The sequence below is a fragment of the Anser brachyrhynchus genome (assembly GCF_964034855.1).
Source record: "Anser brachyrhynchus genome assembly, chromosome: 2".
In the NCBI taxonomy this organism is placed as follows: domain Eukaryota; kingdom Metazoa; phylum Chordata; class Aves; order Anseriformes; family Anatidae; genus Anser; species Anser brachyrhynchus.
Window position 1 is genome coordinate 157,385,085 of NC_137695.1, and position 16,606 is coordinate 157,401,690.

Consider the following 16,606-nt stretch of genomic DNA (forward strand, 5'->3'; position numbering starts at 1 on the left):
TTTGATAGCCGCAGAGCCTATGTTACTTCTACACGAATAAAAAATCGGAGACAGTAAGAGTTAGGAAGATTTACTCCAAAGAAATACACTGCAGATTATCTCCACACTCCAGGAGAAAATGGGCTTTATCTGCTTTAAAGAATGGATAGAAGCACATTTTGCTCACGTAAAGCAGAGTCCAGAGCAGGAAACATAACGAGACTTTGTGCTTTGCTGTCCTTCCAGCTAAAAAAGAGCAGACCCTAAAGAAGCATCCCCCAGCCACAATCCTTCACCTGCCGCAAGACTACAAAAGTGCGAAGGATGAGGAGCAAATTCTGATTCGTTAGTGCAAAACAGCAATTCCTCATTTCAGATGTCAGCTCGTAAATGAGACTGAAAACTTCCCTCTTCCATTTCTTGTGAAAAACCTGTTCCCTTACAAGAGCCTCAGCTGCAGGCTGCTTCCCGGCCACACTGCTCTGCAACAAGATAGGCACGAGAAGGGTGTTAGTGGGAGAAAAACCCTTCACGTACAGCTAGCTGCATGTTTCTTCACTACAGAAATGGCTGAAGAAGGCCTGTGCTCACTGTTTGTTGAGAAATTATTTTTTCTTTAATTCAGCAAATGAACCTCAAAGCTCAAAGATTTCAGAGATGAAGACAGCTTATACCAAAACTGAGCAAAAACTCAGGACTGATGCGGTTTCTCCTTACTTCACATTTATGATGGTGGTGGTAGGGGACCAGATGATCTTGGAGGTCTTTTCCAACCTTAATGCTTCTATCAACTAGGTTATTTGCTTTTAACACCGCCATTTTACCAATTAAGTTAGTTTAACAGTATTTGAAGACAGAGGACTTCGAAAACTCTGCATTCAAACAACTGTTCGCTAGCATGCCCTGCTTTCAATTGTTTCATCTTCCGTCACCCACAATATACTCGATATCAAGGAATTATTTGAATTAACTAGACTTATTGCTTTTATAAACCAGGGTAAGTGTCCAGAAAAACAAACAAACAAACTTTGTTCTTCGTTTTCCAGATGAAAGGCATACTGTTAGAATTGGATTTGTTCTGTAAGTTTGATTTAAAAGTAAGGACATGCTCCATATCTGTAGCTTGCACATTTACCTTGCTGTTTTATGTCCCTTTATCAGGCCTAAGAAGCAGCTATATTTACAAAAAAAAAAAATTTTGGAAAAGGTTTGTCAATTTTTGAAGGACTTCTTATGGGATAGGTTTTAAATTCCTTGTTCTTGTGATTTAATGTAAAATTTGGATTAAAGAAATGACAAATTGCTTTGGAAATACTCCTAAGAAGAGTATGTTTTCACAGAAAGCTCTGAACTTATAAATCAATTTGTTATAACATTTATATATTCTCCTCTTATGTGCTAAATGAACCAGTTCACAGTGCTAGTACAAACAGCATCTCCGTGGCCAAAAGGGAGCAAGGGGAAAAAGGAAAATACACTAAGTAGCAGTAAAAGATGCCAGAAATAATTACAGCCCATAGAAAAACCCAGTGCCAAGTTACACCGGGCAACCAATGTCAAACAAAAAAGACTTTAACAGAAATCAACAACCTGAAGTGTCTGGTATTGAGCCCTTCTCCAGTTTGGCCTTAATTCTGCAAAGCAATGGGCGCCCCCAGGCATTTCCAGGAGCAGACTCGAGTGGGTATTTATGGCCGGGTGATGAGCTGGAGTAGGTGTGTGCATACTGATAAGGAGGGAAGAAACGTTCAGCACCTGAGAGAGCCTGGCCATAGCCCTGCAAACAGGTAGAAAACTGCACAGTCACAAAGGACACATTTTATGAGCAACTTTATGGCATTCCAGCGGGCTGACTGTCCTTGCGAGGAGCAGAAGGGTAACAGCCTGCACCGTATTTACGGCCTGCTCCGGGAATTACTTTTCCCATTGGAGGAAGAGAACACGACTGCATTTTATTGCCATCAGAGCTGGAGTGGTATTAGTCTTATACTAGACTAATATCAAGTAGGATCTATGATATCTTCGGCTTGTAGACTGGAGACGAAGAGTGAGCGAAGTCTAACAAAAAGAAGGAAAAGATGCTCTCCAAGAATTTTATGGCAGTAAGTTACAAAAAAGCTGTTAACAAATTCCTCCTTTCCACGATCTGTTCCAGGGCTGAAGCATCACATATACCACAGACTGAGAAACCCAAGTGAAGTTCATGGTATCTGCCACCTCCTAGGTCCAGGCACCATCCCCAACAGGCCAAGGGAATGCTTCTGTGCTTCCAGATGTGTTATTCAAAATAATGACTGTGTACCCAACTTCTTGGTAGGTTCCTGTCACTGCACAGGAAAGTACCGACTGGCCTCAGGCATCAGTGATGACTGATTCTTAAAAAAAATATATTAAAATAAATCATTATAGTATATCAACACTTTCTATTGATCCACAAGCACAACTAAGGGCAAGTATACTTAACATACAAGTAAAGCCATTTTAAGCTGAGGTTTGGCATCCTACCTCTAGTCTGCTCACTGCTTTTTCTTTCTTTTTTCTTACATCCCCAAACAGTGCATTCATACGAAACTTCTCTGAATTGCTTAATATCAAAGAAAACCAGAAGAGATACAAGTACAAGCTTCTGAGCTGGCCATTTCTCCTTCTCCTGAAGATGCGCAAGCCACGACTGAGCAGATAACTATAGTAAGTAACCAGATACTGAATGCAAGCATCCTTAAATTCCTTTCTGGATACCTCGAAATGATAACCGTCTTCTCTATTCATAACTTCATATCCAAGAATTATCTTCTCTTATAACATAATCAGTTTCAATTAGGTAGCTTACTCATTTGTGTGGAGATGCAGTTCCAGAACAGACACTGAGGTTCACCCTGTGAAGGTTTTTCCCCGTTTTTCATTGAATTTTACTGATTTCTGAGATTCTTAAACCCAGACCCTCCCACCTTTTTACTTCTGCTCAGCTGTGATTTTCACATAAAATAACGAAGTGGGGATAAACCTAGATTAAGCAGAAATCAGCATCCAGCATTATTTTTCTGTGCTGGATAAGCATTAGATAAAAAGTCACACACTTGAATTAATGGAAACTCCTCAAATTCACTTCAATCAGCTCAGTAAGCAGCCACCAGATTTGAAAGAATCTCACACTGGGCTGGTGGTGATCAAAACATTGTTTTTCTGAACTACTCATAATTTATTAATTGAAGACAAAGCAAAAACAATTCTCTACTTCAGTATTTCTTTATTTACGCTACAAATGAGCTAAGTACCGCACGTCAGGTAGCTGTACGTATGGCTTGAGGAGGAAGAGGTACAGCTGAGATCCTCACTGGCACAGCTGCCAGTACGTGCCTTTCATTACCTAAACAATGCCAGTGTCCAGTGACAGCATTTTGGAAGTGCTTCACTACCATTTTTTCCGCTTCCCTCACTCTTCTTTAAGGAACCTGCTCCGTTTAATTTCGGATATATAACTAATGCCTTGCAAAATGTACTTAGCTGATACCTACGCCATTTTTCTTAGTTGCTTTGCACAGCCCTACAAGATTTCTCAAATCTATTGCTACCTTCCAATTGATAATTTTTAGCAACTAAAGCTGAAAACTAAAGCACAACAAAGAAATGAGTATGAAAACTACCGGATAAAACATCCTAATGAGATGCATGGTGTTTACACAAACACTACAGATACACTCTGGCCCCCTTTCCTCTCTTGTGGAAGAGTTTGCTAGTAAGGTGTAATATTAATTCCTTGGCGGAAGGAGCACAACACTAGGATCTCTACAGACCCTGGCGCGCTCTCCCTGACAAGCAGCATGCTGCTGTATGTTTAGGTACCACCTTTCTCCAAACCAAGAGTTCAGGTCAATCTTATTTTATTACCCCTAACAGTCACTGCTCCCTTGCAGAACAGCCCAGACAGAGGAATAGCCACTACCTGGTATTTTTGGAAACCCACAATGATAGAGCAGAGGGATTCCAGAGTATAAACCTGAGTAATTTCAGCAGGAATAGTAAGAACTCTGAGTTCAGAAAACTACCTGAAAGAGGGTTTTTTCACAGAAACTGTTAGGTAGCCACACTCACAGCAAGTGCTGCTGTTCCTACTGTGATCTGTTGGTTTCCATTATTAAGGTATGGCATACTTAAACTTTACGAACGTGACAGTTTTGAAAAGAAGCAAGATGTGACAGATAAAAGGAATAAAAAACTTGAGTCCTTACTGCTCCTTCAATTGACAGCAGATACTAAGAATTGTTTAAACGTAACCTGGTACTTCTCAAGCATCACATCCAACGTTAATGGCCAACACAGGCCACGTGGTTTTGTTTTACTAAAAATTAGTTAAGTGCATCCAAAACCAGAAAGAATTTGTTCAATACCTGATAAAACCAGAACCTACTGAATTCCCAAAATGACTTTGAAAGAATAAGTAATGAACATTTTCCCTCCCGAGTACCGATTATGCCTTGTACCCATTTACATATGCAAATAAGCAACGTGGCTGAAGAAACTCAGCAGCCAAAGTACAAATGTGCAAATCCTTCACTTCGAGGACAGAACAGGAACGGTGCCTTGATGTTCTCCTACCTCAGCGTAAGATAAACCCCGGGCATTAGATCCTCCCGTTATCACTGATGTAAAAAATCCTTTTGCATTAAACAAGCACGGATTCAGGAACACGTAAGGGAAGCCTACCTTTCGCCAAAACCTACCGTTAACTCCTCGAACAGGAACACGTCCAGCTGACACAGCACTGCTGCCTGCCCCACCCCAGCCCTGTGCAGCTGAAAAGGGCAGGGTGTAAAGTGGGGAGGCAAGTCATCGTCCCCTTGCCATCCAGACACAAAAGCAGCACGCCCCAATGCTGCACGGTCAGCTTTGCTGACTGAGGCACGGGCACATAGGCTGCTGCCACCTCAGGGGTGCCTTTACCTTTGGCAAAGGGCTGCGATGGATAGCTGCAGAGCTGCAGCAGTTGCACACTCCCGTTTCAGAGTCCTTTTGAGCCAACCTTTTCATTCTGCCCGTGTAATTCTGTCCCACTGCAATCAAACACCCGAGCGGACACAAAGCTGCTAAGCCGACCGGCAGCACGAGGCCTGGTCCGTGAACGGGCCGCTGGTCCCGAACAGGAAGGCTGCTCTGGTCAGACATGTTTCTGCTCAGTTTATCTCGGCCAACCATCATGTCACAGCCGAGACAAAAACTCCTTTGAGGTGAAAACACTTGGTTTTCACGAATATGATTCCAACTAGTATCTCTCATGGGAACAGCAAGGCCTACAGATCCTTGCTGAGCTGCACAAGGCCTAAGCACAGGCCCTATTGCCCCTTACCTTCGGAAGCCAGCTGAGAAGCTCCAGGAATATATCTGGCTCCTTCCCATCTTCCTGCCTAGAAATATAGATTTGGCATGACTGCAGGCCATTACCCACGCAGCAACTACTTGTGATCAAGTTATTTGCTGCAGTGATCTTTATAGATCACATTAAAGGAGAAAACAACTACAGGAATCCACGAACTATTAGCATTAAAGAGTCTAGCTTCAACAAGGAGCTAGAATCAGGAAAAGTCTAGTTTTACTGACAATTTTAAGTACGGATGGCTTCAGCTAAATCCCTATAGCTATTGGAAAACATGCAAAAAACAAAAGGATTTACTTTTCTTTAGTCATTAGTCAGACAACACCGGTGTCACAGGCTACAAGCAACAAGGCAACGAAGATGATCTGTGTATTCTACAAGGTCAAGAAGCAACATAATTGATTGCTTTTTTGAACGTTTTCGAAGTTATTTTATCAGCACACCTCTTCTGATTCTGAAAGGAAACTGGGGGGCACATTCGGCTGACGCAAGGCGAAACATCAACTGCTGGGTGCAGAGAAGTCACAACTACTCAATTTCCTCTGACAACGAGTGACTTTTAGTCCTACAGCATGTCAAATTCAAGTTAAAATTCAGCTTTTAGTCTCAAAATGCCACCACTCAGTTTATTAAGCTCTTCGTCTGCCCTCTTCCCTGCAAGCTGCCCCCCAAGTGGCTTCAGCTGCTCTGAGCACAGCTGTACCGAGCAGTGGCAAAATCGAAGGTCACGCGCCGATTTTCTTCCTGGGCTTACTCCAAATGAGGAGACTTACACCACGGAGAAGCCATTTTTTCATTAGGAATTTCCTCCATAAAACAAGGGACTATGCATCATTCACAGAACGAGTCCAATTTAAACAAACAAACAAAACCCAGGCAAACCAGAAGGCTGGCCTTTCGTTTTATGGATCTGCGATCCCTGCCAGGCAAAACACTCTTTTGGAAAGCAGTGGCGGTGCTGGGGAGAAGAAAGCAATCCCTCTCCTCGCAATGACACAAAACTTGGTTATCAGATAAAAAAAAAGAAGGGAGTTCGTTTACAGGTTGTTTTTAATGAAGTGACTCAGCAGGACTCAATTCCACCCAGGAAAGCTAACTTTTCCTGCCGTCTCTGCTAAGCAGCGACGTGCAGCGAAAACCCAGCGCTCCTCCCTTACCCCCCCAGTAAAAATGCGGTGTCTCAGGGAGTGCTGGCCACCTACCAGTTAACCAGCTATTGCCATAACCTCAGCAATCCCTTTCCTTCGCCGCCGGCCAGGAGGAACTGGTGCCAGCACCTCTCACCACCGCATCTGCAGAGATCTCACTGATTTTGTAAGGAGATCTTTGTGAACGCCAACCGTATGTTAATAACTACTATGATCAACTACATTTATGATGTGCTGTCCTTAAGCTGGTTTTAATATAACATTCACAAAGGCATTTTCTTTTGTCTTTGCTGTGCCAGTTTATAGGAACCAGCAGCTTGTACGGGCTTGCCTGCGATAATGTGATAGCGCCTGTTAATTTAATGTCTCTCCAGTTTTTAATAGAGTATCATGAACAAATCCATACCACATCATGAATTAAGGATACTAAAGCGTGTTTTTTTTTTATTTTTTTATTTTTTTTGACTAATAACTGATGAAAAGTACAGACTCTGCTAGCACACTGAAATTTTTGCATGGCATGAATTTGCACCTATTCCGTTTAAACCACACTTCAGCAAGTGGAAGGATTTAAGCAAGCTAATATATGCCTTGCAAATGTAATGCCAGTCAGAAAAGCTTGATTTCATTACAATAGTCCTTCCAAAAGAAGCTGTGCATGGAGATCAGTTGTCCAATGGATTGCTTTTGTTAACACAACAAAAACAGGTAAGAGAACATCTTGAGGGGACCTGAAGGATTAGCACCCAAGGATGCTGATTTCTAAACACTGCAACAGGCTATTGCCAGGCTAACTAGGTGAAGAAAATGAGAAAAAAACTAATATATATAAATGAGAACACAAACACACATTTTTCCTAGGTGACTTGTGATAAAAAAAGCCAAATATAAATGGAACAAAAAATCTATTAAGGCCCCAAACTCCTGTCTGAACATTCAGCAAAAGGGAGTATTTCAATCAACGTACCGTCCTCTTTTAGATGCTGGCTTCCAGACTTTGCTCTTCTGCCTTTATCTCAAGCATCTCCAGAAGGACAGTGAGATCAGTTTGTTCTCCTTGCGTAACTTTTAGTTTTCCAGTGGCAGCTCAGAATTTAATTCCACTCTGGTTCACTGGCTCATCACTAAGTACCACAACTGATAAGATCACACATCTCCATTACACTGCTAACACTAAATGCTCTCCAGGCACTCAAAACAATCGTTTTCCTTTCTTGTCCGAGTATCTCGAGCTCCATCTTCTATCCCATTTCTCTTGGAATAAGAAACAACCCCCCCAATGGAAACGCATCACTTCTCATAGCGCTTCTCACACTTTCTATACATTTTGAGCAATAGCAGCTCTACCGCACGCAGTACAGTAACGCTGAATTGAAAAACAAAACCACCTACTTTTCCAGACTATTTTCACTTTTAAATAAGCAAAAGCATTTTGGGAAGTTTTCTTAAATTGCCTTTGAAGAGTTAGTGGTTTGATGAGATTAATGATATTTTTCTTTTCCTTTTTCTTTCTGCAAAGGCTTCCAACAATAAAGCAGGCACACATTAATGGAAATAACACGCGCTTCAACAGTTTGTGAACCTCACATCTCAAAAAGTCACTAACAAAAACTTTAGAGAAAACTAATGTTTGGAAATAAATGGCTAACATGTCTCATCAGCTGATGCAGCAAGTGTAGCAAGATGCCGACAGGCTGCCAAAGGACAGACCGAGCTCCTCTTTCCCCAGGTGCGTCCCCGCAGCAAGGGAAAAGCCTTTAGCATTATAGCATTCCCGAACTGCACCCACAGATCTACGAGAGCGCGAAAGTGAGCTGAACACTCCCTCCAGTCACCTGAACCCCAAGTCACTAGGAAGATGGAACAGAACACTCATGCTAACAGATTTTTTTTTCTTAACACACCATAGCTATTATATTTCTATGCTCCGTATAGACATTAAGGAAAAAAAAAAAGAGAACTCAGACTAATTACCTGCCTACGTTTCCAACATCAGCAACTTTCCCTATGCCATTGCCACCATCGTGTTTAGGTGATTACTCAGCACCTGAAAAGCGAGGGGTGTGCAAGACTCCAGTTACCGCCCCAGTATTTTCCTGCTGGTAAAACAGTAGAGAGTGAGGAGATGGGGACGAGGGAGGAAGAGCTCTGAACTTTTCCCCCCATGTACCGAAATCTGGCTTTTACTCATCGCTTATCGCTTTAAAAAGATTGCAACATTAACAGCTTGCAATAAATAGGGTAAAACGCCTTCCTGGTGGACTGACTAAGTTTCACAACATAGCTGGCTTGAAAACAAAATCAACACAAGGGCTTGGACTGAATTGCAGTTATCTGAAGACAGTGTACACCTTTTACAGTCTAAAAGGCAATATTCCGTAACTGCAATCGCCCCTCGCTAACTACTCACGGGTGATACACTTGACATCGCGTCAATTTATCGCTCGTAAATTATTAAACTGAGCTCTTCACTTGGAAGGTTATTAAAGAAACTTCCTCCTCCCTTGGGTGGATAATTTACAGCTATACAGCCGAGCTACCCAACCACCCTTAACTGTTAATTTCACATTTCCTTCACCGAGTTATTGGGTGTATTAAAAATGGCATGCCATGCAAAATCTGGGAGGAAAGGCTACCAGCAAAAGCATCCAACACGAAATACGTTATACTGTCTAAAACTTTTAAACGATATCTGTAAGCTTCAGATTACAGATTCAGTAGATGACTACTGATCCACAGAAAGTATTTGGTAAAATTTAAGGCAATTAAAGTACTCTCTGGTCTGTTACAGTCGGAAAGAAAACATCCCTCTAGGACACCAGCACAGATTTGCAGTACTCAGCCCAAAGAAACTTCCTGCCTGCCTTTGCCGCGACCAAGACACCGCCTGCAGTGTTCCCTGAGGCTCTGGCCAAGCTTGAACCGATGTATTTCACAAGCTGAGAGATTTCAAGTTTCAAATGACGTAGAGTAAGGGAAGGGTAGCGGGGGGAAAGAAGCAGCCGAAAACGTCTTGCTCCTACCGCTACCGAAGTAAAGTTATACGGGCAGCTTCCTGAGAAGAGGCATGCCTGTCAACAAAACCCACACTTTCTCTTCGTTTGCCGACCAAAATGTTCTCAAATCTGGAATATAGAGAACCAGGCTAAGGTACCAAAAATTCAGAAACATCACTTAGCATTGACGCTAGGGTAAAGAGGAGGCAAAACCTGGCAACACAGATTATGCAAATAGTTTATGAAGGAAAAAAGTACTGTCTTATTCTTTGGTGCAGCCCTACAGTGGGAGCACGCGGAATTAACTGCAATTAGGTCAGCCCACAGCATCGGCAGGACGGAAGATTTCAGACTGATACTTAAAAGAAAGCGAGCGCAGACTTACCGACATATTTCAGAGCATTTTCAAAGAACAAATGTTTGCTATGAGATCACACACAGCACGCCAAAAGCTTAATCTGTCACATTCAAACGGAGAATGGACCACTCAGAAAGACGTTTTCCGTAGAAATCAAAGGAATACATCAAGATCACATCTTTAAGACGTTACAAAACACTTGATAAAGTTTTATCCATTTTTGCTGCAGATAAACTGAAGCTTTAACAGATTAGCAAAAGGCTCGGAATAAAGCCACGCAAACCAAACGTTTCTCTCGTTAATATATTACCTTTCTTTGACTGCAGATATCTCACGGCCCTTATCAAAGTAGGCCAGATCCGTTTCATTTCCCTAAGGTTAAGCTGGTGAACAGTACACGGGGTATTCATCGACTAACGAACGGCCACCATTCAGTGACAAATATAGCACAAGCTATTTCTCGTCTGCCCTATTTTTTTGGGGAGGACGGTATGTCGCTTTTTCCAGAAATCGCCACAATTGGCAGACTCGAAGATGCTGTGCCTTTGTCCTTACGTAACCGTTCGTGTCCCCTCTCCCCCCCCCCAAGAGGAATAGGAAGAGATTACACGGCCGCTCTCCGTTTCGGGCCGGAGACGGCTGGGATAAGCCATCGTCACCCAAGTTACGGCCTGAGAACCCTCCGCAGGCAGCCAAGGCAAGAGGGAGGAATCGCTTTGCCTTCATTTTAGTTGTTGCAGTGGGTGTGTGTGAGGGGGATCAATACCTTTTATCGCGGCCCAACGCAGCCATCCCCTGCAAGAAGGGTGCAGGCAGCCTTCCCTGCTGTCTTGATCCTCTGGTGCTGGAGCGGGAGGAAGAAAACTGATATCCCCGAGACTAAACAGCCTTAACAACAGATGGCAACAACCTGCTCTTTTTTTCCTTTAAAAGAAGTTCTTTCTTCCCCATTTGTACACTCTGCAAGTTACTCTCTAGGAAGGAGACCTCATCCTGACTCTCAGGATATCCCAAGGAGGTGAATCCCGATTTCATCTAATACTGCTGTTACCCAGTCCATGGCACCCAGGCACAGACGCCACTATTACCCGTAAATCCCACTAAACAAGTTTTTACTGCAAGCAAAGCACAGCTTCGTCTCAGCTTTACCTCCAGCTACTGTTGCTCACTGCTTTATTAACTTTTGTTCCCCACCGAGGTGACAGATTGCGTACTTCATTAGACATTTCCAGGATGCGGTGGTGCTCCGGGTCTGTGATTTAAGTTATTTCTCCTATATGTGCCAGCATTTATCAATACAAGGCAAGGGGGAGTACGTTTCGCCTGAACTTTTCAGCAAGGTGCAGAAAGCGCCCGAGACAAAGACAGCGTTAACCGCATCATGTGTCCTCCAGACAGCAGAAAATTGTAAATAAACTCGGCGTTACTTTACCCGAGACCACTCCTAATCAATTACGTGTCCCAGCTCCTACAGCACCATTTCCTCCCCGGTTCTGCCACCTCTCCCCTGAACTTCTGAAGCAACTGCCTCTGTCGGCGATCCAAGATTACGGTGACGCAACTCTCCACGGCCAGTTTCTCTTCCAAAAAAGAAAGTGCATTGAAATGAAAGTGGACGAGGGGAGAGTTGTGCTTACAATCAGCAACACTTAACCTTTTACAGTCGCTTGCCATCTAAGGAAGATTTGATTCTTTGACTACTAACACAATTTTGAGCTTAATCCCTGCGCTGTATCTTCCTGCGGATACTTTCACCCACATCACCAGCGCAAACACTCCCCGGATCATAATAGGGTAAATATTAGGGTTTTGCAATGCAAGTTAAGATAATCATGGGAATGAGTTTCATATTTCCATCTAATTATTGTTAAGCCTCCATTTCAAGTCAAAGCATCTCGCTATAAAAGATGCCCACTTTGTGGCCAGTCAGCCTCTTCTTTTTTTGTGTGTACGAGCTCAAGCAAAAAGATATTAGTCCCCCATTGTAAATGCTACAAACAACTTCTTCCGAAAGGCACACGAAAGCAGAATTACGCTGTTTTAAAACATACAAACCTTAAAACCAATGCAACAAGACCCTCGCAGCAGCAGAACTAAAAGCTGAGCAGCTCGAGTGCTCTTTCGGTTCAGATAATTTTGAAAAGCCAAGGGGAAAAAAAAAAAAGCATTACGGTTGTCAGGTGAAAGCAGATCCAGGTGACTGCTTCACGTTACAATTGCATGACCAGAATGAAAATAATATGGTATATTCCAGGTTTAGCTTTTTTCTTTTCTGATAGGAAAAAAAAAAAAAAGCTGTAGACACACAGGTGGTAAAACATTAAATGAAAGAGGGAAGGGAGGAGGGGGGGAAATAAAGGTAAGTTGCGTGTACCTTTAGCCCAGCACATCGGGAAAGGGCTGCAGCCGCTCTTCTCCATGCAGCTCGCACCTGCTGGTTTGGGGCCCCGCCACCAGCTCCACCGTGCAGCCGGGCGGAGGGGATGGAGCCAGGCTCAGGGTGACCCCGATCAGTGCTGCGGCCACCCGGGGTCCTGCAGCGGGGCTGGGAAGCCGGCCCCCGGCGTGAGCAGCGATCCACCAGGCCGGGGAGCGACCAGCGACCTTCCCTGAGCCCGCTCGGCCGCCTTCATCCTCTCGCTCCTCCGCCGGGCGAAGCCAAGGCCGGGTGAGCCGTGGCGGAGGGCGAGCGGAGGCCGGGAGCGAGGGAGGGCGGGAGGGAGGGCGGGCAGAAGGAGGGGAGGCGATGAGGGAACGCGGCATCCATATAACTAATCTCCCCCTGCTCCCGTTGACAGGGCCTCCAGCGGCTTCCTCAACCCGGCCGAGCCCCGGGTGCCGCGGTTGGGGCGGCGAACAATGCGGAGAAATTCAATGGGGGAGAAAATCCTCCCAGAGGCACCCGCAGCCGGCATTCACGCCCGCGTCTTTCTTCCCCCCTCCCGTCGCTTTTATCTCCTTTATACAGATGCTCGCACGCAGCCGTCCTGGTAAAAAAAAAGAAACGGGCCGCCCCAAAAAAGCACGCGGGAACCTCCATGAATTTGTAGGAGCGGGCGGACGGCCCCACAGCATCGCCGGCCCCGCTGTGCACCTGCAGCGGCGGCCTGGCTGCGAGAGCCCGGGGAGTATCTCGATGCTTTAAAAAAAATAAGAGAAAGCCCAAAAAGGCAGCAATTATCACAGCCCATGCCACTACAAAGCCAGCAGCACGGCTGCCACCCCCCTAAAACCAGGGCTTCCTTATATATTTGTATATATGTATGTATGTATATATATATATATATATATATATTTTGTATGTGTGTATATATCTGTGTATACATTTTATATATCTGTATATACATACATATAAGCATAAATATGTATTATATATACAGATATATAAATATATATACATATTTATGTATATATATAGAGAGAGAGAGAAAGAGAGAGACACACACCACTCTAGTCGAAAAGCGAAGATCACCACAAGCACACAGCCTTTGGCTCATCTCGACTTTGCAGGATTTAACATCTACCCTACTTAGAAAAGGATTTTCAGAGTATATAATTCAGAGTGTAATTCAGTATATAACCCGAGTATAGCCGTTGTAGACGTGTGTGTTTCTAAACACGCGTTCAAGCAGCATGTGTCTACGGAAATTAAGGGAAAACCCATTTTACCCTTGGCACAAAACAGACCGTGGACAAGTGCTTCGGCTGAAATACCCATTCAAGCCCCCAGAGCAGGGCTCAGGCAGATCCTTTCACGCATTTTATATTCAGGCCTTTTCACGTATTGCATGTTAATCTTTCCCCACTCACAGCAGCAAGGCACACGGCTCAGCCAAGTCTGTAACCAAAAGGGAATTAATCCAAAGCTAACAGCCTTCGACTTAACCTATCTGCCTACTTGTAGCAGCACAAACTAATCTATCGCTTATATTTAATTACTGTTCATTATTTCACTGCCACCTTCACTTCTCCATACACCGGCTATGCAGAACTACGGTGGCGCATGCGAAAACTCTTTGATAAATACAGTTGCTGCTACTTCTGAGGAGCGTTGCTTTCTTCTATATTTAAAGGAGAAAAAAATATTCACTGGAAAAAAAAAAAAAAAAAAAAAAAGAAAGAGCGGGGTTAGGCCACAAGCAGGCCATCAGATGTTCTGCATCACTGCTCAGGCACAAAGCTCTTCCTGGGGCTGAAGAAAGCCAAAGGGAACCGAAGACATGCCTGGATGCCTCCCCCCCCTCCCAATAAAGTTTTCAAAGCCCTCAAGTGCTCCGCAGACAGCCCAGCACTTCCCAGAACAGGGTGGGTGATGTTTACCTTCAACGCTGAAGAAATACATGTCGGTCAGGGTACCCTTTGCAACACGACCGAGTGCATTTGTGTCCTACGGAAGATGCGCGGAGGAGGGCAGGTGCCGGTGCGGTGCCAGCTCCAGCCCAGCAAGGCACAGGCAAGGCGATTTTCCAGGTCCGGCTCCGCCACCTCGTGACCCTGAACCCTTGTTTCGCTCCGCCGCAAAACTGAAAGCTGCAGACGCTTTCCCGGTTTTCACCGAGTTTGTTTGCTCTGTGCGTTAGGGTGGAAAATGCATTTTAAAAAAGTGTGGATTTCTCCCATAGAAAGACGGCGTTTTGCAGAAAACAAGCTAAAAAAAAAAGTAAAGTGAGAGGCAAAAGTGGTAGGGCCTAAATTAAGTTTTATTTGTGAAAATAAAACTCTTAAATATCAACTAGTAAGGGCAGTACCGTGGCAAATTATAGCAAAATGAGTGGACCTGCATTTGTCTTTCCACTTTTCAGATGAAACTGGTACAGACTATCAATCCCAGTGCCAAGAGATGCTGTCTGCTCCTTGCAGCTCTCCTTACTGATGAGACGAGCGCGACGATCCTTCTCGGCAAGGACGTACCTCCCTGCTGTAATACCACGCTACGAAGTCAAGGTGAATGCAAAGTACTGCACGGCCTGCGAGCTCTTCTCTTCAGTTTTACAATTTAACCAGGTATTTCGTACTCTGAATAGACAGATTGTCGAAATCAGCCAATCGCTTCCTTGATGCTAGGGTGTATTTTCTTTTAATTACACCTTTTCTATTTATTATTGTAAAAAGTACCTAGTGGACACAAGCTCTTTCTCCTCTTTCAAACACCACTGTTAGTTTTTCAGTACAAAAAAGCCCAAAGAGTAAACTTTGTGTTCTGGATAAAGGCAGAAACCCCAAACCTACAGGTTGCTGGTTTTTTTTTTGTTTTTGTTTGTTTGTTTTTTGGGGGGGGGTGATGCAAAGGAGAAGATAAGGCACAAAGTAAAAAGAAATTGAAAAAGTATTTGCAACATTTTACAAATACTGCACACCAAGTAGGTGTCTGAGTACCATTAACGTAAAATCACCTGTTTTAAGTAGTGCCAATCAGATTAAACCGTTTACTGAGGTAAGGACCATTTGTCAGAAACCAGGCTTGTGGAACACGAACATTTGTTCTTCCCGTGTTAGATGCACCTGCTGACATATATCGATAGTACCTGTGTTGTGCTCACTGTGTAAGCAATGATGCTAACGGCTATTACACAAAATACTAAAAAAAAAAATCTATTAAAAAAATGTATCTGTTCATACTAAGAACATACAGAAGGAAGGGGCATTCTCATAAAATGCACATTGTAACCAGAAAACTTCAGAGTACCCCAATAATAACCTAGAAAGCCCACGACCCTCAGACAGGAAATGATATTTTGCTTCCAAGGAAATTTGAGTCAGGATTTTGATGTTTTTATTTTTATGTTTTGCACGGTGACAACGACTTCAGTTGCCCAATGCCAGCCTAGTTTCCAGGCTTCAGAGTATCAGCATCAGCTCTCCGAAGGCAAAGAAGTCAGAAGCTTTTGAGCTGTATCACAGACTCTTTGGTTTGTTGTTTTCATTTTGCCTGAAGGGCTGATCCCGTCTCCCGGAGAAGCCAGCTGCAAAAATAACAAAGCCTCGTGGAACAAAGGGTTAAAGAGCAGTTTTATTTCCCCATCAGTTAGTATCTTCTGTTCATCAAATTTTGATCAAGCTGGCTGACAAGTTTGAGCACTGTTGGGATGGGCAGCAGGACAGAGCTACATCAAGAAGTTTCTTTGCCCAGAGAAACCAAACTAAACTCAGTACTCAGAAACTCTGAAGGAAGTCCATGGGTCTATCTTAAGGCAGAGTTCAACAGCAGAATAAAAACCTTCTTTTTCGGTTCCTCTGCTGCAACATCTCAGCTGCCAGACGAGCATACCAGCACCAGGGCTCTCCTTCCAACAGTGAGAAGAGAGCAGTATTTTTGCTTCTTAGATGAAACAAAAAGGTGCAGCCTAGAGCACAGGAATCCTATCAATATTATTTTATTTTTTTGGACTTGACCATTCCCAGTCTTAGCCACATTCTGGGATACTGCTCATCACTCCAGTAGGAACTGGGTGCTTGAGAACAAACACATTTATTTTAAGAAGATCTGCATATTGATTTAAAAGAGGGAAAGAACATTTCTTCATTGCATTCATTTTGCCAGTTAAAAAAAAAAGACAGTTCCCAAAACAAATTTGCCTTCATGAGAAATGGAGGGTTTTGTTTTGTTAAGCTGCAAATGCTTTTTTACTGAGAACTGCAGAACAGCCTGTAAAGCTAAAGTGCCTCACGACTGTTTTAACAATTAAAACATGTTCGTTGCTCACGTGACAATCTTCTGCATCCTAATTCATTTGCTTTTCCATGTTTGTTTCTA

At 43.6% G+C, this 16,606-nt stretch overlaps 1 protein-coding gene across 11 annotated transcripts in view; it reads right to left on the bottom strand.

Moving 5' to 3' along the window:
- The window catches only part of PTK2 (protein tyrosine kinase 2), a 203,892-nt gene that overhangs the window by 130,884 nt on the left and 56,402 nt on the right, over window positions 1-16,606 (bottom strand). For 5 of the 11 annotated variants that reach the window (XM_080582100.1, XM_080582098.1, XM_080582099.1 and 2 more), the window contains exon 1: window positions 12,227-13,967. The exons of 5 other annotated variants lie outside the window; for them this stretch is intronic. In XM_080582100.1, the coding sequence (XP_080438226.1) occupies window positions 12,227-12,272 (46 nt within the window). In that variant the 5' untranslated portion in view covers window positions 12,273-13,967. Of the gene's footprint in view, window positions 1-10,162; window positions 10,278-12,226; window positions 13,968-16,606 lie in introns of those variants that run through there. One more of the 11 variants, XM_080582097.1, reaches the window with a different exon arrangement.